General features: G+C 38.4%; 2 protein-coding genes across 3 annotated transcripts in view; one reads left to right on the top strand and one right to left on the bottom strand.

Moving 5' to 3' along the window:
• f9b (coagulation factor IXb) overlaps positions 1–3,775 on the top strand; it is an 11,319-nt gene extending 7,544 nt beyond the window's left edge. The window contains exon 8 of one of the 2 annotated variants that reach the window (XM_055226457.1): positions 103–3,775. In XM_055226457.1, coding sequence (XP_055082432.1) covers positions 103–671 — 569 coding nt within the window. In that variant the 3' untranslated portion in view covers positions 672–3,775. The remainder of the gene's footprint in view (positions 1–102) is intronic. The other variant, XM_033978609.2, reaches the window with a different exon arrangement.
• On the bottom strand, positions 3,744–21,050 carry LOC117381739 (proto-oncogene DBL). The gene is made up of 26 exons (XM_055226456.1): positions 21,003–21,050; positions 18,221–18,355; positions 17,446–17,562; positions 16,846–16,995; positions 16,206–16,330; positions 15,854–15,968; positions 15,662–15,781; positions 14,856–15,047; positions 14,248–14,439; positions 13,462–13,642; positions 13,292–13,380; positions 12,927–13,027; positions 12,315–12,381; positions 11,813–11,928; positions 11,560–11,629; positions 11,296–11,388; positions 11,123–11,215; positions 10,512–10,637; positions 8,943–9,158; positions 8,058–8,150; positions 7,914–7,989; positions 7,726–7,762; positions 5,462–5,631; positions 4,464–4,570; positions 3,945–4,057; positions 3,744–3,871 (listed from the first exon to the last, which is right to left on the bottom strand). The coding sequence occupies exons 1-26, from the start codon at positions 21,048–21,050 to the stop codon at positions 3,790–3,792; spliced, it is 3,024 nt and encodes a 1,007-aa protein (XP_055082431.1). The 3' UTR covers positions 3,744–3,789.

Genomic DNA, 21,050 nt, shown 5'->3' with positions numbered 1-21,050 from the left:
AAAATGGACATTGTGTTAACTCATTGTGATAACTAATAATAGACTTATCATCTACAATGAGTCTTAGCCTCAGTTTATCCACTGTGTGATTTCTGATTTCAGGTGAGCATGACGTGCACAAAGATGAGGGCCATGAGCGGGACCACAGTGTATCCGTGAAGTACATCTACCCAAACTACAACTACAAAGATTCCCCTTACGACCATGACCTTGCCCTCCTAAGGCTGTCAGAGCCGGTTCAGCTGTCAGACCACAGACTCCCCATTTGTCTGGGACCAAAACACTTCTTAGAGACCATCGTCCAGGAGTCCTCCCCTTCCCTCGTCTCTGGCTGGGGCAGGCTGAGGTTCCAAGGTCCCGAATCCCCAACACTCCAAAAACTTGTGGTGCCTTATGTAGAGCGCACCACGTGTAAGGAGAGCAGCAGGGAGAGAATCACCCGCCAAATGTTCTGTGCAGGATACACCAGTTTGCAGAAGGATTCATGTCAGGGGGACAGTGGAGGACCTCATGCCACCAAATATAAAGGCACATGGTTTTTAACTGGGATCGTGAGCTGGGGAGAGGAGTGCGCCAGAGATGGGAAATATGGGGTCTACACCAGGGTGTCCCACTATTACATATGGATCGCCCGCAGAATTGGGATGAAGGCACGGAATCGGAAAGTATGATACGTATGCACTGAGAAATTTACATCGCACCACTTCAGTTTACAATTATTACCGTTGACAGTAAGTTAACAAACGCATTAAATAAGCCAGTGTTTCTCAAAATGTGGTACGTTGCAAGGGGTATGCAGGCTGGTTCTGGTTGTTATGGTATGTGGCATTGTCCTCTACAGTTCTAGTTGTTGTCTTATTATAAAATCCATTTTATTTGCGTTTTTGTCATGCTTTGGGTTAGCCTTCATTTAGATCTGGTTAAGCCCTAGTTTAAGCCTGAAATAGTTCTGTAATAGTCCTTGTTTTTATCTGGTGGTACTCAGAAATCCAAATTATTTCTTAGACAGACAGAAAACGGTCGACCTAACCTATACTAAACCCACCCTTATACCAGCATCGGCGTTGTACACCTCTAGAAAACACACTTGAGGACTGTGTTTGAACTGTCTAACACAATATAATGTCGAATAAATTTAATTTGTCTTGAATAAAACATTTGTGTTTGTTGACGAAAATGATAAAAGCTGCAATTGGCTTCAACCGCTGCCGGGCAAACTGTAACGAGAGATGCCAAGATGCTTTTACAGATCGAAAACATCCACCTCCACCAGAAAAATTACATAGTGGCCCTTTAAACTTCAGAGCTGTTGTCCAGACACATCTTCAGTTTTGTTCATATTGTAAACTATAATTCACTATACGCCTCTGATTCACGCTATAATATTTGTCAACACCCCAAATACAACTTAGTGGAGGTTAAAGAAACAAGACCAGTCAAAGTAGTTCAAACTATCTCTGTGCTTATATTTGGGAAAATAATCATATACATTGCATTATATTTTACAGCCTCGACAATGGTCCAAAATATCAAAAAGTGCAAAATGAGCAAAAGCAACAAACACCATTGGGTTTAGTGGACATCACATTAAGTAGCCCAAGTACACTTACAGTAAAGCCAGCATGATGTAATTCATATTTTGTGGTATTTGTGATCTAATATTAATAGTTGGAAACACTATAAAACTATAACTATTCACAAATGGCCTATAGTTTATTTAAAATGTACATTTATATGGCTCTGTAGACTTTGATGTTTTAGTTGTGACAAGTTTCCGATACTGTCCGGTGTTTTAAGTACTTTCATTTTACATATTCACAGTTGTATAATGTTTTTCCCTAAGCAGACAGTGGCAGTGTTAATTGACCACTTTTTACACATTAATATAATACAGTATTTTAACAGACTGTGGGCATTTTGAAATATCCAGGCAGTTTTTTTTTTTACATATTTGTGTGTGAATTGCCCTTTGGCTCTTAAATCTGCAGTGAGCACAATGGTGTAATCTCATTATGATGTGAATCGTATTGAATGGATGGCTTTTGTTTACTGATAATTCACAGCTACTTGGAGATGTGTCCCGTTAGTGCAAAACAACAGCGTAGCAAAAATAAGGCATTCCCAGATCCATGCAAAAGCAACAAAATGCAATGTGTGGCTCTTTTGCATTTTAACTGAAGATAAAGGATGCATTGTATTAGCTGGTGGCATAACAAGTCAATATGCTGAGTAAAAATAATACTTTCGGTTTGACATATCAAAACTACCCTGACATGCGTACAGCTGGTTTTGAGACGAAGGAAGACTTAGGTCCAAAACATGATCCTTTGGCACAGAAACAATCAGTAAATAATTGAAACAGTGTGGTATTTACAAAATTATATGATATACAGTACTTAATGAATGCCCGTGGTTAATGTGTGAAATATGGCCTGCCTTGTGTGTTAAATAAATACATATAGTGCTTTGAACAAGGTCATTTATAAATCTATAGGATGTATCAAGAAATTTGGAGAACTTAAACAATTCAGGGCAAAATTATAATAGAAAAATTCAAATTGTAAATCAATGTGCAATTTTCATGAACTTTGAGAAAGCTATAAATGTAAAAACAACCCAATACGAGTTATTAGCTGGAATAAATTTGTATTAGTCATTATTATTAGTCATTATCTAAACTATATGTAGGTTTAAAATGATGTAAAATGTGGGATTTTTAACTATCACAATCAAAGTTTTAAAACCTATCGCTTTTAAATGGTCAAAAGTTCTCAAAACGCTGCCCGTAAATGGAACAAGAGAGGTGTCTGAAAACCTTAAATATACAAAATAAATACGGGAAGCGTGACGTAGAAACATTCTTCTGAGGCTTGAGACTTTCTGAAGATCATAAAACAGATCTTGTGCTTCAGTCCGTTACATTCGACTGTGAGTTTGTGGTGAGTGAAAGATGCACAGCAAAACGTCTGCACAAGTTAAAATGCGTTGAAATCTAAATCGGTTTAGTTTAGATGTCTTTGATTAGTAAGGCTGAGAGTCTTTTTACAGCTAGTTAAGTGTTTTCCTGTTTCAAGCTAAATTATCTCTTTATCATGATTTTTTTGTTGTTGTTCAGTGCAGTTTTCTTCCAATTGCATTTTTTGAAACCAATCAGAAACCTTGGAACGTTTGACTAATGAATTAAAGAGAGGGTATATAGCATTTGTATTTAAAATTACATAAACCTGACCCATCTGTGCCCCGAGATACTAGGTCAACATATTAAAATCAAATATTCCTTTTTTCTATTTATTCCAAAAACATTGTACATAATGGCCAAGTTGTTGATGTTTTCATTTGGTCTGTGAAACCAGAATGAGTCTCTTTTTGGTTGTCAGATTGTAAAACCAGTTAAGAATAAACCTAAAAAGACTCTGATCTGAATCCTCACTAAACCTCAGCACCTGCAACCAATCGTGAATCAGTGCTAGTGCAGCCTTTGCAGCTCAGTGAGTGAATTCTGGACGTTCTGATCTTTCACATGAGGCCTGTCCATCTACTGACAATGAGAAAAACCTTGTGCACGTGTCCTCTATATAAAGGTTAAGGCACTGACAACCCAGGTTCAGTTGTGATCGTAGCAGGTTTATGAATCAGAAAGGCTGCAGACTACATACCCTCCCTTTAAGTTAATCTAAACTACTCAAAACATGATGAATATTTTGAATTCAAGTCATTTTAACCCATGTAGATACTCAGTGTTTACAGTCTGGCTCTGAATAAAAGCAGGTGCCGTAGTGTTGTTTTAGATCAGCAGCTCTCTCCCAGAATCCTGTGCAAATCTTCCGGCAAAACCCGCCCCTCCTCTCCTCGGCTTATGTTCTTCACCATCCTGCAAAACAAGATGAATAAGCCTCAACTGTATCAGAAACAGTTACACAATAATAACTATTTGTGCGTCTTACCACATCCCGGACACCTCCTCATGCAACAGCTCGATCACATCGCCGCAATTAAATATGATGTCATCAGTGCTCGCCATGCTACTCTCCACCATCACCCTGTACCGGCCCGCCACCTGAACAAAAGTAAGAGAAATTCAACAAAAATATGCTACTATTAGATATTTCTATGACGCTTAAGCACAAATTCAAGCAGATTGTATTTGTTCCAACCTTTTGTCACCGGTCCTTGTCAATTAATCACCTCTTAAGCCAGTCCTACAGTATAAATATGCACTTTTTTCATTCATCCTGCGTGTTTAGCCAAGCTTTGCCCATTTCAACAGCAGAATAATCAGCCACCCCAGAATCTCCACTTCATCCCAAGGGCAAATTATGTTTTTTTGTTAATCTGTCATTCCCTCCTTTCATCACATCGCAAGGTCTAGGCACCAATCAAATTATTAGCTATTTGCTAATTTGCCTACTAAAGTCTATTTAAGTTTCTCCTGGTTGAATAGACAAAATCGTGGTTAATCTCACGAGAGGTGCAGGTTCGTCCTCATCAGAGTCAGATATGGCAGAGAGGTCCGTAGCTCCCCAGTCTTCCAGACCCTCACAAATGGCAACAGAGTGAGGAACGGGCCAACCTGCAACAGAAAGACAGCTGAGTCAGTCATCCAGGAGAGCTCAGACTAGAGACACTGCTCCATTTCACACGATGGGAGTTGTAGTGGCTTTGGTCTCTGTTCTGAAAACCTCCTGGAGAACTCACTGTTGAAATGTTAGCTTATTAAAACCCGTTATATATTATATTTTTCTGTTTGTAAATTATTTTTATTAATGTTTTATCAAATTTTTGTTAGACACTACCCTTTAATCATCTTATAATTTTATCTCAAAATTTCTCCACTGTTTTCTCTGGTTTATGAAGGAGTTATTGTAATTATTTAAGTTTCTGAGTAGAGGTGGTAAAGCACAACACAACACTACCTGAGATTTAAGCTTAAGGTACAAAGACAATACCATTTTGTGATGACACGGAGACATACGACTCACTGGGTTAAACTTATCAAGCGCAGTTCATAACACAAATACGACACTTTCTTAGCTGCTTGTTAGACGAAGCTCTATTAAATGAGCCAGTTAATTTTGCTGGTGAAAATGTTATTGCTCTGGACTGTCAGATCGTAATAGAGTTTGTCCCAAAGGTGCAACCCTCTATATGACCATTATGGGAAGTGTAGCTCCTTTACTAAAGTCCTGGGGTAATAAATGATTGTAAAAGCACTAATTAGTTTTTGTGGCTCAACATAAATTACGAGATTTTGGTACAGCCTCAATTGGACACCAAGAATGAAAGAAATCAACATATAAAACATCAATTTTTTTAACCAAAATTAAACAAAAACTCATTATATAAGCTTATAAGTGTGACTAAAGCTAAATGTGTTCTATCAACCACTAAAAACTAAAAGAAAACTGAAAAAGTGGGGATAAGGTACAAGCGTTCCATTAAAATAGTTGGTGCATATACTCACTGCGTCTGGGCGAGTGCACCACAGGGTCGGTGAGGGCGGGGCTTGTGTGCTGTGACTCCTCCCCCCGGAGCAGGTGGGTGTGGCCTGTCGTGGAGCTGTGAGGGACATTGAGACACGCTGAGCAGCCTCCTCCCGACGGTCCAACCCACGACATACAAACCTCTGATGCACTTCACCCAAAACAAAATATCACCCAACAAACCAACAAAACAAAAACACACACACAAAAAAAAAAACAGGATCCACCGAGTCACAAAACAAGAAAGCATTCAGAAAATCAACAGAATATTCACATATATTACAGCAGCTGATTCAGAAAAGTGGGTCAGAAAAGCTGTAATATATGGCAGAGTTGTAGAAATAAAGGTGTGTGCTATAAATAGATGCATTTATACTTAAAGGTGCAGTGTGCAGGATTTGGTGATATTTAGGACAAAAAAATACTGGGAAAATATTTAAAGGTCCTATATTACACAAAATTGACTCTTATGAGCTTTAAGCCGTTTTATAATGTTGTTATAAAGTAGTTATCAAGTTAATAGCTACCTTTTTAAAATTTTAGTTCGGTAGAGACTGGAAATCCCAGGTCTGAAATCATCCAAATGATTCTAGTGAATGTGTGAGGAATTTAAAAAACAGTGGAGCACTTCCTGTAGCACCACATGACATCACAAGGTGGAACAGCATGTTTTCAGTTTGAGAGAAGAACTCAGCCTAAATATGCAGAGTTTGTGTGTTAAAATATGTAAATGAAACAAAACACAACTCTAGGTAAGTTTGTGATGAGGAAAATACTATAATATGGGCCCTTTAATTGTAGGATTTTGCTCAACACATCCAAAAGCACTGACATGAAAAAAATTTAATATTAAGAGCTAAACTATAGGGGAAAAAACATCTCAGAATATGGTTGTACAATCTTGTAGTTTACTTCCTGGTTGTGTGTTTCCAGGGTGTAGATTGTAGAATATAAGATAATTTAGGTTCATTTTGTGATTTGATAATTGTAACCATTATATTAAATTGCAAAAAATACTCGCAGCTCTGTTTTAAGCCCTTCACCGTGTTACACCATAAACGTGGAAATATAAAATAAACTCTAATAAACAGTTTTGAGACTAGTACTCATTTGTTTCACAATGCTTCAAAATTGTACACACTGCACCTTTAATATACAGTTATTTGGCATGCGTTTAGAAGTACACATATTTGAGGTTTTGCATTTTAATCCTGTTTTAGGTGTCGAAAGATACTTATAGATAGGTTAGTTAGTGCGTATTACTAGTTTATGATTTGGATCTTGGTCAATATTAAGAACTACCCCCACAAATGTCAAATGAGACTATGATCACACATTTGTTTTGAATACTTTTATTTCCTGGTTATTTTTACAGGTTTACGTTATTACTGTCAGGTCTGGGTCTACAGTGTGGGTATTTTTTTGCAAGGACACTTCATGGAGTAGTGTCTTTGGCTTGGTTTTGCTGTTATAAGTACTAAACACGGAGTTACAAATGTGCTGTGCAGCTTGTTTTTAGACTATGGGGAGAAAATACGACGGATATTTTTGTAACATCCTGTATTTTGTTATTTTTAGTGACATCAGTGTATTCCATACTTTATTGTATACATAATTATCCAAACCAAACACTAGTCATTTGTATAGCGTTGTTGTATGACACTGAAGCATGTTTCACAAATGGTATCAAAGAAGAAAAGAGCTATTCACTCTTTCATTTAAATGCTGTATGTAAATTGTTCTGTATGTGCCATAGGTGCCAACATTGGTCTTTAGTTTCCATGACCACCAAGGTTAAAAAATAAATGCTGCTAACTCATACCGAGCAATGCTGAGGTTCTGTTAAAATGCAAAAATGTTGAATTAAATGGACTTCATGCAGAGAGCTAATGGGTCTATAATGGAAATGATAATGTTATTTGTGGAGGTCTGACTCATTTTCATTAGTTCATTGAGTTGTAGGCTTGGTAGGTTCTACATTAAACACAAAACTTCCTATTTCTTACTGTTAATTTAGATTTTAAGAAAGAAAGAATGAAGTCATAACTTTACTGCTACAAAAGAATCAGAGTTGAAACCTTTTAATAGCTTTTGTTTTAAATACAGTTTCTTTTTACATTGTTATTCGTCGTGCTTCTGTGAAACGACGTGAGTTTATCAGCGTTTATTATTAAATTCACCCATTCACAGCAGACAATAGACACAAACACGTAGGGTCAAAAGGAGGTCATGCCGAATGACTTACCTTTCCGAGAGAGGAGCATCCGAGAGCGAGGACTCACCTGAAACAATTACAACATTGTCTAAATGAAATGAGGTATAATAAAGCCTCACATAGTCTAATTTCTCCTCTATCATTAAAATTAATCTGCGGAGAAAAGCTGTAATGGATAAAGATGGTCAAACCAATTAAATACGAGCTGTGATATTGACCTTGGAGTCGCTTCTGGTTTGTGAGGATTTTGCGGATCTCTGTGAGCCAGGCACTTTTCACCTCCATCGACGGGGCCTGCGACAGAGGGGCAGAAATGAAGAGAAGAAAAACACAGGAAATGGTTATAACGTCTCATCTCTCACCTGGACGATGTAAACCACTTCTCGACCGCTGTACCAGATTTCAAACTTCTTCACATCTCCTTTGACGTTTTCTGTGATGCCGACAGCACTCATCTGGAAAAATGTATTAAAGAGCAGGTTTTAGTGAAGTAATTCCCAACATTTTACGTTATGTTTGAGTATGCCCTACATCAAATTTACTGAAAATTGTTTAGAAAGTGGGATCAACTAGACAAATGAAGCAAATTGAGTGCAAATTTTGTGTGCTCGTTCTAAAAATTTAAGTTTATGCTCAATAATAACCCAGCGTTACATTTTACTTAGGGCGACCAGACGTCTCTTTTTACCCGGGACAGTCCCAGTTTTGAGCCTTATATCCCCTGTCCCAGCAGATTTATCCAAAATGAATGATTTTTTCAAGTTTTATTCTAGAAATGTCCAAGATATCCCTATTTTTGACCAGTTCGATACCCACCAACAGTAAAGAAGGGAATATATTGTCATTTGTTTAGCTAAAATACAGAAACTCATCCTTGAAAATGAGCAAAACGCAAAATAAATACCCCCAGATTATGACTGACACAAGTGAGTCAAGAACAATGTTACGTGCTCTTTTCACAGTTTTATTTATACCAACCCGGGTGTGTCTCAGTTTTGAATTTTGAAAATCTGGTCTGGTCTGGTAATTTATATAACTTCCTATTCAAATTAATATTCATGTTCACTTTCTTTTACTATGGGCTAAGTGCTCCTATACTCTTGGTTTAGCTAAAATGTGACAATATATGTATATATTTTTTGTTTAAGACTGTTGTCAAAGTATAAATACTAAGCTGTCTTGACTAGGCCTGACAAAGTACACTATATTTGTCATTTTATATCATTACATAATAGTAAAGTTTGTACTCTGAGGCAGGACTTGAAGCTGTAGAAAGGCGCTCGGTCGTGTGTGTCTTCATCGCGGCGTTTACAGAAGAGGATGGCGTGGTCATACAGAAACAGGTGGCGCTGCATGGGCTTAAAGCGGGCCATCTCCTTCATCCTGACCGCCGCACGTTTGTGACTGATCCACACGCTGAAGCCCCCCTGCATCACCATACGGCCCAGCTGGGACAGATCGCCCTGGAAACACACGACCAGGAAGTGAGGACCATGGTAAATAATTCTATGAAGACTAAAGACGATTGACTTTAATCATATTCAACTAGTTTTGACCCAATTTCACCTGTTTGTATTTATATGATTTGCTGCGATTGTTTTGAACTTGACTACTTCCTTCTTCACAGTATCAGCAGATGCAGGTCTAGAGCCCCCTGCTGGCGATCTTTATATCCAATTTTCATGTAAACTAAGGCCTGAATGTTTTATTTAGTCATTATTCTAAAATTACACAGGAAATAGCAGGGGAGACTAATGAATAACACTGGAAATGTAGAAATGTATATAAATTATAGACATTAATTCATTCTGATCAGGTAACCGGATATATTAATTAGTTTTATAGTCTTACAGAGCACATAAACTTTAACAGACTATACTTTACTATACTAAAACAATTAAAACATCACCATTTAGAAGAAGTGGCGCTGGGGCTTGTAAAATCTTTATATCACTGTAGATGTGATTAAATATGTCAGAGGTAGAATGGGTCATACAGCTCTTCACGTTCAGAATAATTTAAATAAGAATACGATGGAACACGGGCGATAATTTACACTGATGATGAATGCCCTACTGACACCTCAAACTGCTGAACTGTCCTTGTGAAATGCATTAGTTGACATTCATAAAAGGGCTCTTAGATGTCCGCCTCCAGCTATAACCCTAACTCTGCATATTGTATGTGACATATGGAGATGTTACTGACACACTGGCAACATTTGTCTTCATTTGCTCCTGTGCACTACACCACTACACGAGCAGCTAAAAGAGCAGGTCTATGTTTGCGTGACTGTACTCATGGTGTATGGAAAACACACAGAGCTGCAAGTATTTGAACCAGATTGAGCCACGCCTGTACACAATAAGCAAAATATAAACAAAAGGTTGAGGTCTAAAAGGTCTAGAATGAGCTTTTTTTTAATGTGTATGAATAGAAAAGCCCCAATATATGAAATCTCTCCCTAAATGAGGACATTGGTTTCACTAGAAAAGCTATTACATTGGATAATTATACAGTTCCAGGTTCTAGTGCCATAAAGCAATAATTATTCGCTCTTAACAGTCCAGTTGTGGGATATTAAAACCATTACAAGTGAAATTGCTGTGGCAGAAAACCTATTCACCCGTTTTGTAGGCTGGGATATACTTTGATGTTAAATTTTCACAGAAAGGTGAACAATGAGCTTTTTACTTTATTTTAAAACACACAATAGACACAAATTACAGAGTTATTAATTGTAATCCAGGTCAAACCCTAGACCTGCCCTCTTCCTGACCTTAAAACTACTGACTCCTTAGATTACTGTGCAGTACCTGGTATCCAGTGATGGCGACCTGATGCATGGAGTCATTGACCGATTTGAGCAGCTCCAACATTGACTCTAGCGCCTCCTGAAGTTCAAAGCGGTACTGCTCCTCTGTGCAATGTTTCAGCAGCTCCTGGACAGCATCAAACACACACAGTGACAGGCCACTTCAGATAATACAGTTTGACTTTCTGTGTGAATACACTTTGACCAAAAATCAGGGGCTGGAATAAGTTTAAGGATGTCTGCAGGTTGAAATTATTAGATTAAAGAAAAGTAATTATCATTGCCAGATCAACAAGTGTACGTCTGGATGACTCTGTAAATTCAGGAACAAATATATGTATGTTTGGTATGTCTCTAAAATATCAAATACTATAAAATGTTGGCTCAGTGCAGAAATACAACCACCTACACCCAGCTATACGGCCATGCATATCTGTCAGAAACTTCCTTTGTCACAACATCATTTGTTTGTTAAACTTAAACGTAAAATATACAGTTACTTTCTTCATTTTTTTCCAGTTAATTTTGTTTTCTGCTACATTAAGTTAAGTTATTATTAAAGTTAAAATTCCGCAGTGCTAGATTTTTGCCGATGCACATTTGTCTAAGAACCTTGAGCAGTAGTTGGTATTTGGTGAGCCGTTGGATCGGTTTCAGAAGATACGAGTCCAGACCCAGTTTGTGATCCAGCTTCTTCTGACACTCCTGAGAAGACCAAAAATATTACGGATTTAAAATATTTCTCATAAACTTTGTTGCGAAGTGTATGAAGTGTTTGTGGATACCTGGAAAAATGACAGATCGGCGTACTGTCTCCATAGTAACTCAGAATGGGGTTTGTTTTGGCAGTAACGCTCGTACACTTGAAATTTCTCCTTCTGCTCAAAGATTTACAGACTCATTTAGAGGGATGCAAAGTACAGCAATAAGCATAAAGTAAAAATATACTGTGCCAAATGGACGCAGATCTAGACTTGCTTTCACATAAGAGGAGACAACTTTTCTTACAATATTGCAACATAAATAAGACAAATCCTGTTGGCTCTCACCCTCTGGAGGAAACAGCCCCCCACTCGCTCTGGTGTCTCCAAGCAGCCTTGTAAATCCTGCAGGAACATCCTACAGAAGGACCAGAGATTATAAAATTTGATGTAATCTTTATTTGTTTCAGTTCAAGATTAAGGTGAGAGTTAAGATCAGTCTACAGGAAATGGGTGAAAGTCAATGTAATTTCCTCACAAAGCAAGGAAACATAACGTGTGTGTCGGTATGTTTGTATGTATGTGTTTGTGTGTGTCATGCCTGCTGTGAAACTGGTAAATCTCTGGCATGTTCCCAAACAGGATGTCCTTCTGGCTGCGCAGGTTTGGAGGGAGCAGATTACACACAGATGGGTCCTCCATCTCCGCCCTGTAGCCCTGATCATAACACACACATTACACGAGACATTTGCATCAAACATCAACTGTGCCAAATGACAATACATAACAGACAAAGACAAATAATTCTATTCTGATCATGGTTTTCTGTCCTTATAGTGGGAATTAATCACAGTTTAAACTTTACATTGTAGTGAGTTTGTTTTACACCTTTCACTTTGACAGGGAAAACGTGGATTATGTGTCTGTGGCCTTCTGCTGTGATCTGCAACATGTTAACTTTGCAGCATAATTAGCAGCATAACTTTTATTAGTAACATGATACTAATTGATAGATAGATGTTATTTTAAAACAAATGCTCCCATCCTAAACAAGAGGCTATTGATCACACACAAGAAAAATTATAACTCTTTTCTGAACTCACCAGGAGCACAGAGAGCAGCTCGTCCACGTAGATTCTCTCTGTGGCTATTAACTCTTTCATGATGTGACTGAAAAATAAAGGTAAAATTGAAATAACTGTTTGTTTCAACACATCACAACATTCTGGTCCTGTGGTGTTTGAGATCAGGCTACGCAAACGACCACTGTTCACACAGAGCAATTACAATAGTATCACACCTGTAGTTCTTCTGTTACTGAGAGTACAAACAGTATTTTAAAGCAGCCAAATTATGATATTTTCTGATTTTGGTTATACTGTTGTTTCCTTATTAGAAACATACCTGGAGTTGTGTTTTTTCTTTTAATTTATACATGTTTAACATACAAACCTTGCATATTTAGACTAAGTTCTTCTCTTAAACAGAAAATACTCCTTATGATGTTGTGCCGTAATACAGGAAATGCTCCACGGTGTTTTAAACTTCATACACCTTCACTAGAATCAATTGGATAAATTCAGCTCTAGAATTGCCAATCGGCACTAAACAATATTCCATTTCATTTTTATTTTCAATTTTCATTTTGCTGCAAGTAATGTTCTGTTTCAACATGACATGGACGAAGGTCAAAGGTCGGTGAAAGGTGAAAGTACCGTGTGACCTGCTCGGGGTTGTCCTCAGCCTCTGAGTCAGTCTCTGACAATGGTCCATACAAACAACTGCGGTTTCCCTGGTAATCGTGCATCACTTCAATCTATAAAACAAGGAAGAACCAGTATCTTAACATCTTTTATTAAAATTATATTATCTATAGGATGCGTTAAAGATTATTTGGTATCTAATATTACTGAATTATGCTATTAATAAATCATTTAACCAGCGAAACCACTAGACTGTAAGTATATAGGTAAAAAGCAACAACCTTCATGACAAAACTACTTTCATCGTGCTACAGCTTTATCATATTTGCAAAATGTATAAAAGACAAAAAGGCCCTGTTTATATCACTTGAACACACTTTTGGCTGGCTGCTGTTTTTCTTTAAGGCTCTTTTTCCCGGAAGTAGGTCGAAGGAAAATTTGGAATTGAGGACATTGAAGTCTACACCTGCACAAACAGAAACACAGGTGTACTCAAAACACAAAGTACAAGAAGGTTTGAAAGCGCTGTTTAATGTCTGGCTCGTACCATGTTTTGGGGAGAAGAGGGGGGACTTTCCGCGCTGGGACGTTTGGTCCGGTTCAGGACGGGGGGCCACTAACTGAATGGGTCGGACCTGGACATCGGCCAGTTTTCTCAGAGACTGCTCCCTGTTTCTGATCATGGACCTCATTGTGCTGAGTTTATCTGTGACCATGGTAATCTGGGACTGAAACGACAATAATACATGAGACGAATGTCAATAATATGCCAATAAATAATAATATAATGATTTTCTACAATATATAAAATGGAGTGGGCTTTTATATGTAAAATGCAGACGAAGTTGTAGAGAGACCATGATCCTTTTCTCCATTTCATTTCACATCTTAAGCTTAATTATTTCATACGACTGACAGATATGAGTGCAAAAAGGTCTGTCAGGGAATTTTTAGGGAAAAAAAAAGGAAAGAGAAAGGAAAAGAGGAAAAAACAAGGAAGAAAGAAAAGGAAGGAAAAAAGGGAAGAGAGGAAAAGGAAAAAATAAATAACTTCATAACTATACTCATTCATTCATTCATTTTTTTACCTGCTCAATAATAAAACATTTGCTCATTGTTTTTTCTACAATCTAGTAATCATTCTCACAAAATTTAAATAAATAAAATGCCCTTCTCTATTCTCTCTTCGCTTCTCTTTCAAAGTAAAATACAAATTAACAACAAATAAACTTCCCTTGCCTAAACTCTAAAACCGTAAAAGATGTGGGTATCATCACAAACATGGTATAAATAGAAGAGTAAGCAGGTGTAGTTTGTAGATCACAGTCTTCACCTGCAGCTGTGGAGTGAGGATGGCTTCAAACTCTAGGCTCAGTGTGGTTTGACTATTTTTGATAGCAGACGGCGCCCTCTCCTGGTGACAGCTCAAACTGTGCAGTGCCTCTTGAGCTCCTTCTCGAGTCTGAAACTTGTCAACCATTTGACTGGCCAAAAGATAAGCCCCTTCATCACACCATTTCAGAGCCTGTAAGACACAAGAACACATTTATATCACAAGTTAAAGTGTTTTTCTTTTTACTTTTAGCATCTCTTGTGCATCTTGAACTTATCCTCAGCATAGGCCAGTTTGAATACTTCACAGAATCATACTAAAATCTGTTTTGATATCATATTGTTATTATAATATTTGGCCCAAACAGTGGTACATTTACGTGGTCAGACAAAATCAGATAACTAGAACAAGCATACCTCAATTAGATCTGAGAATTTTAATGTAACTTTTTGTTTTTGCCACATTCATTTACAGTTTTTGCACAATTTCCCTTGGCAACTCCAGCACATGTGTGAATAATCAGAAAGAAATCAGATGTAACTGTTTGGATGATATTTCAATGAGTGTCTGATAATGATCCGTGCTGTTGTTGTTGCCCACAGTGTTACCTCCTCGAGCCTGAAGAGCAGGTCGCGTGCGCGGGTCAGAGAGGCCAGTTTGGAGCGGAGCGCGGTGGACAGGACGTCGCAGTGGTGCCTCAGCTCGTTACAGCGCTGGATGATCAGAGCCAGGGCGTAGTGATGGTTCGCCGCCAACTGGTGCCCGTGAAGAATCAGCACATGCGCTCGAGACATCTCCTCCTGATCGTTACAAATACATACACATCAGTGCACACAGAAATACATTTTAAAGTGGATGATTTTTTACTTTTGCGTCACTACATTTGAGAGAAGGTATCTGTACTTTCTACTCTGCTACATTTTTTTTAACCTGCTGAAAAGGCTTAAGGCTCATAGTTTGAGCTAACATTATAATTACAATATTTGAACTACATTTGAAGCTTCATTGGATCTTAAAATCTGTGCAAAATCCATTTACTTTCAATCCATTAAGTGCATTTTTAAACAGGTACTTTAATACTAGTAAATTTTTTCATGTGATACTTTTGCTTTTATTTGAATTTTTTCTCCTCCTTTTTGCTATCTGTACTTCTACTTAAGTAACAAAAGTGAACATAATACAGACATAATCTAAGCTTGTCATTGAATTTAACTAAAAAATAAACCAATCAAACATAAATCTGTTAGTGAATACAAACAGGGCACTAGCCAATGATGAAATGATTTTTGGAGCAGAGTTACTACTGACTCCTACTTACAAGATGTGAAAAGTTTGAGAACCACAGCCCTATAACCAATTCAATATTGTTGTTATTAATATTGTTAAAATTATTATTTTAACTTAGGTGTCAGACCTCAGCTTGTGTGTTGAGTATGTCCAGATCTTTCAGAAGTTGCTCTGTTTGAATCACAGTCATCCCAACACAGTCTATGGCTTTTTCCTGAGCAGAGAGTCTCTCCAACGTCTCCTCCATCTACAAACATGAACAGATGATTGTCATAGTAATGCGGTAACTGGCATTCCTTTAACATAGATGTAGTTTAACCTGTTGAAAATTAGTCTCATAGTGCAGCAGCTGAAGATACTGTTGTAGTTTTAAGTGGTGTTTTTCAAAGAAACCGTCAAATGCCTCCTCCATGTCTCTCAGCTGAGCCAGCAGCCTGAAAAACACAAAACACAAAACACATATTAGTAAAGAAATTATATTGTATTTATTTAAAAAAACAACTAAAACAATTTAAAGTCAAAGAAAAATTCAAATCTGTCAACTGGACAAAAAGTTGTAGGAGTGAAGATGTTTTGCTGCTCATCCAAGTTGACAGATGTGAATATTTCTTTTATTATGGATCATACCTGGACGACTGAGGGATTACACAGACAAAGCGATTTAAAAGCACCTTTGTACAGTCTCCATGTCTGACTGCATTTCCCTTTGGTTTTCTGAACTTTTCTTTGAGGCTTTGACAGTTTCCAGATTTGAAAACAGCAGACGGCCCTCCTTCAGCACGCCTCTGATGTCATCCTGTCATCAATAAAAAAGTACTAGAGTTACACTTAAACTTTATGTGACAAACACTTAAGAAGCATGAAATGGGGGAAAGGGTGAGGAGAGACATTCGTTTAGTTGAAGCCAGGAAATAATCTTACACTGATCATTACAGTACACGTAAAAAAAATGTTTCCAGAAATAGGACCAATGTTCTGCTGCACTATCAATTTTATATACTATTTCAAAACATAAACCACATTCTTCAGCCTTTTGCAGATAGATTACGGCCCAACTTGATAAATGAGAACAAAAATAAGGGGAAGACACAGGCAGCGATGTTTTAAACCCTCTGTTGGGGCTGTTGTGGATGTGTGTAGTGCGAATGCGAATCAGTTTGATAATGTTTGTCGCAAAATGTAAGTGTTGAAATGCAGGTGTAGGTGCATGCGCAAACAAGTCTCAAAGTTTAAGAGAGAAACATAGTGAAACTCAAGCATTACCAGCAGTAGATCATCATAGCATAGTTAGAGTAGTAAGAAGTACTGCACCTTCATCTGCCTGTATCGGTGTGTGTGAGAGTTCAGCAGGAAGTCGATGGCTCCAGGTTCATCAGGGAGTTCAGTCTCTGACAGTTCTGACCCAAAGCGCTGCAGGAGCTGAGCGATCTCCTTTACAGTCACAGCGAACGTCTCTATCGCCTAACGACAAAATACAGACAAAACACAGATACAACACAGACACAACACAGAGAAAAGATGTATAAATGTATGAAGCTGCAATATTTAATACCTAACGGCTGTCTCGTTTAGATAAGTGGGCAACAAAAGGCGTATAAAACCTGCTAACTCTCTCTACAAACATGTTCTGAAATGCATGGGATCCTTGATATACTATTTGAGTTTTTAGTTTATATTTTTCAGCCCAAACGTAATATTAAAGCTGCAAGATATAACTTTTCTGGTGGATGGTCATACTATGAAACATCACAGAGAATAGCTCCATGGACACAAGTATGCAAAAATGTGTGCTTACTTGGATTCAACCACTGATTATAAAGCCGAATAACCAGGCCAGTCAACAATACTCCCCCTCCTGTCATCTGTATTATGACGTTTTGAAGTTACGTTAACCAATCCGAGAACACTCACAGATCTGAGGACGATCCAGTCGCTCTGACAGTACTGCACTTTTCCTGTGAACTCTGATGTCAAATGGTTTTCATCGATGTAACGCAATAAATCCCCCACTGAACGCAGCATCACCACCTGGAAGAGACGAGGCACATTATACAGCACAGGTCAACATTTCTTCAACAATTTTTAAGACAAAATCATTTAAAGTAAGAATGGTCAAACTTTTAAATGAGCAGATTTGGCTGCGCTTATCAGAATTTGAATGACTTAAAACTGTGTGAGGTTTGGAACAGAAGAGACTATTAAATGTTGTCTGTGAAAAGGCTCAAGTGTGTGAACCACTGACTAATGAGCTGTTACATAGGACTTATACCTTGAAACACAGTAGAGATGCTATAGACATTACCATAACTTTGAAGATAACAACAATAATAATAATAAAAGGGCACTGGATTTATGTAGCGGCTTAAAAAAGACACTCAAAGCGCTTTACTGTGCATTATTCATTCACTTCATACTGGTAAACTACTATTGTAACCACAGCTGCCCTGGGATAGACTGACGGAAGAGAGGCAGCCAGTATGTGCCATCGGTCCCTCACACCACATCCGACATTCATACTAGGCAAGTTGGGTGAAGTGTCTTGCCTAAGAACACAATGACAGACCTTGATCCAAGTTGGAATTGATCCTCCGTCCCGGGTAGGTAGTCGAGTGCTCTAAACGCTGAGCCACTTCAATATATTGAATTACACCTCTGAGTTACTTAAAGTGTTATTGTAGTTTCTTACCGGCATCTTAAGTAGGAAGTCATCCTGGCTGAAGCGAAAGCCGAGGTCGGTGCTGGAGGACGGACTCGGAGGGGAGTTGAACAGAGTTGTGGGACGAAGCACCAAAACCAAGTGCAGATTTCCGGGAAAAGACGTCTAGAAAAGGGGAATATATGCAAGTGAAATGGAATAATTCAACCAATCTTGCAAAGAATTATGAGCTCTAGTAGGTTAAGTAGATGGGTTAGAAGCAGAAGGCTAACTACAAATACAAAAAGTGCATCAGGAGTCTTAAGGAGTCAGACAAACACTGGTTCAACATCAATCACGCAGACAGCTCGATGTGTCCAGTTTGGATAGAGATCCCGCCACCTCAGCATCACTCACTTTTCTCAGCAGCATCTTTAGCATCCTTAGTGTCTTTAGCGTCTTTAGCGTGTCCAACACCTCAGTAAATCCCACGGGCTTCAGCTGACTGTGCTTTTCCCGACTGTTCATCATTGACTGTGCACTTTACATCCACCCACAAACACTCGCACTGAATAGTCAAACTCAGGCTAGTGTTAGAACAATAATGAGCCCAGGATCAATATGCGAAATACAAGGTTAAAGGTCCTGTATTACGCAGTGTTGACACTTGTGAGCCAGGCCTTTAAGCCATGTTATAATGTTGTTACCTCCTCAGAAACGTACCAAGATTCATTCAAAAAATTCTAGGGCTGAAATGATCCACATGATTCTAGTTAATGTGTTTGGACAGTGGAGCACTTCCTGTATTACCACATGACATCACAAGGTGGAACAGAGTGTTTTCTGTTTGAGAGAAGCCTAAATGTGCAGGGTTTGTGTGTTGACCATGTGTGACTGAATCAAAACACAACTCCAGGTATGTTTGTGATGAGGAAACAACATTACAACATAGATCAGAAAATAGCGTAATACAGAACCATTAAGCCGCAGGGGTGTCAAAGTCAATTTCATCAAGGGCCACATCAGCAAAATGGTTTGTCTCAAATGTGCAAAGATATAAAAATATGTCTGTGTAATTGCGTAACTCCTGATAAACTGGCATTTTAAGACAGTCATACATTTAAATTTACCTTTTCACAGGCCACATAAAATGACATGGCGGGCCGCATTTGGCCCCCGGGCCTAGAGTTTGACACATGTGCTTTAAGGAATTTGAAACACTGCTGCCCATGTGATTTAAAAAAAAAAATTTATGAATAAAGACTAATAAATAAATAATAAACCTGTTGTGTCAAAGTGTGAACTCCAAACATCTTTTTATTACGTGTTCATTACAAACACCTATCCATTACCATAACTGCGATCTGCCAACATTTAGATCTTGATTTGATTTAAACTGCCAGCTTTTACGACAGCATTCACCATAATTGTCAGCGTGAAGTACCAATAAATGTGTTTCACTGTGTTAAAAGTCATCAGTGCTGCACAGTGATAAAGCCCAATGACAAGTCCGATGTTTCTTCTTTTTTCAACACGGCGAAAATGGGGAAAAGGATCAGAAATCAGACATTAATTGATACTTATTTGAGCAAGTCTGGGTACTAAAAATGTCACATTCTCAGGACAGAAATGAACCTTTCCTGAATAGTTTTAGAATGATCTTGAGCCATATCAGAACAAGTATAAGACACATAGAGTAGCCTGGACTAACCTTAAACTACCTGGACGACTGAGGGATTACACAGATATAAGACAAAATGGTAATACTGTATAAGAAAAGTACTAAGATTTAATGTTGAAAATGAAAACTGACTATTGAATCTTAGTATAGAAATCGAGTGTAAAGTTTGAATATTATGATAACATAGTATATAAATATGCACTATGAAACTTTTTTAGTTCACTTCCTGTTTGTTTCCATGTAGATGTCATCGCTTATAGTTATCTGCATGGACACAAACAGGAGAAGTTACAGGTCAGCTCATGGATTTCAAAGCCTCTTTTAGCAATAAAATCACTTGTAATTGAATAAATGCAGGATACGCCTAATGCCATACTGCGGGACATTTCTGGCAAAGCAATAACAGCTCTATGGAGACGAGCAGGTGGCAGACACACACTGGAAAAGTCACACAGCGCACAACTTTTTGGATGGTAGTTTTTGTTTACGTAGGTGTGATGTCAGGATGGAGCAGCTCATACTGTTGCCATAGTCACATTGTCTCCTGTGATTGGATGAGACGAGGTATCATCTGACAAATGTGCCTCACATCACCCTGTGGCACACTAACTTACAGCCAAACAAGGTCAGAGCCAGGGTAGGACAGGGACATGACAGGCTCCTATGTCCCAAAAATGCTCTGATGGACAAACGGAAACTACAACTGTAACTCAAACTGTTTTGCTTCCCCTTTAATAATTAATGTCATCCATTTTAACCTTGACTTCTACTTTTCGTTGCAATATTGTATCACAAATATTAAACGACAAAACCAGACTCTATTATCAGCTCTAATATCATCAAAGCCACAAGAAACTTCAAAGCCCTCTGTTATTTTAACCCTCTCCCAAACACTTATATAAAGCTGCATCACTTTTTACTCATTGCAGCACAGTGACTGCAGTGCTGACAGATGCACCTGCAGTTTGTCCAACACAGACACATGAAACACGTTTGTCATTGGCCTGTCGCGGTCCAATACTTCTGTGTGTCTAACATGCTCTCAGCTCTATCACACCCTCCCTCTGTCGCAGCACTTAACACTTCTGAACAGCATCTCCTCTGCTGCAGCCTCCCTCCTCTATCCTCGCCTTGTCCCGGAGAGGAGCTTACCGCGGCCCGGCGAAGGCGTGGGAAGCCCCACGGGTTTGACTCGGCCAT

This window comes from Periophthalmus magnuspinnatus, chromosome 14 (assembly GCF_009829125.3).
Source record: "Periophthalmus magnuspinnatus isolate fPerMag1 chromosome 14, fPerMag1.2.pri, whole genome shotgun sequence".
In the NCBI taxonomy this organism is placed as follows: domain Eukaryota; kingdom Metazoa; phylum Chordata; class Actinopteri; order Gobiiformes; family Gobiidae; genus Periophthalmus; species Periophthalmus magnuspinnatus.
The sequence above is the reverse complement of the archived record's forward strand: the minus strand, read 5'-3'. Positions and strand labels throughout refer to the sequence as shown.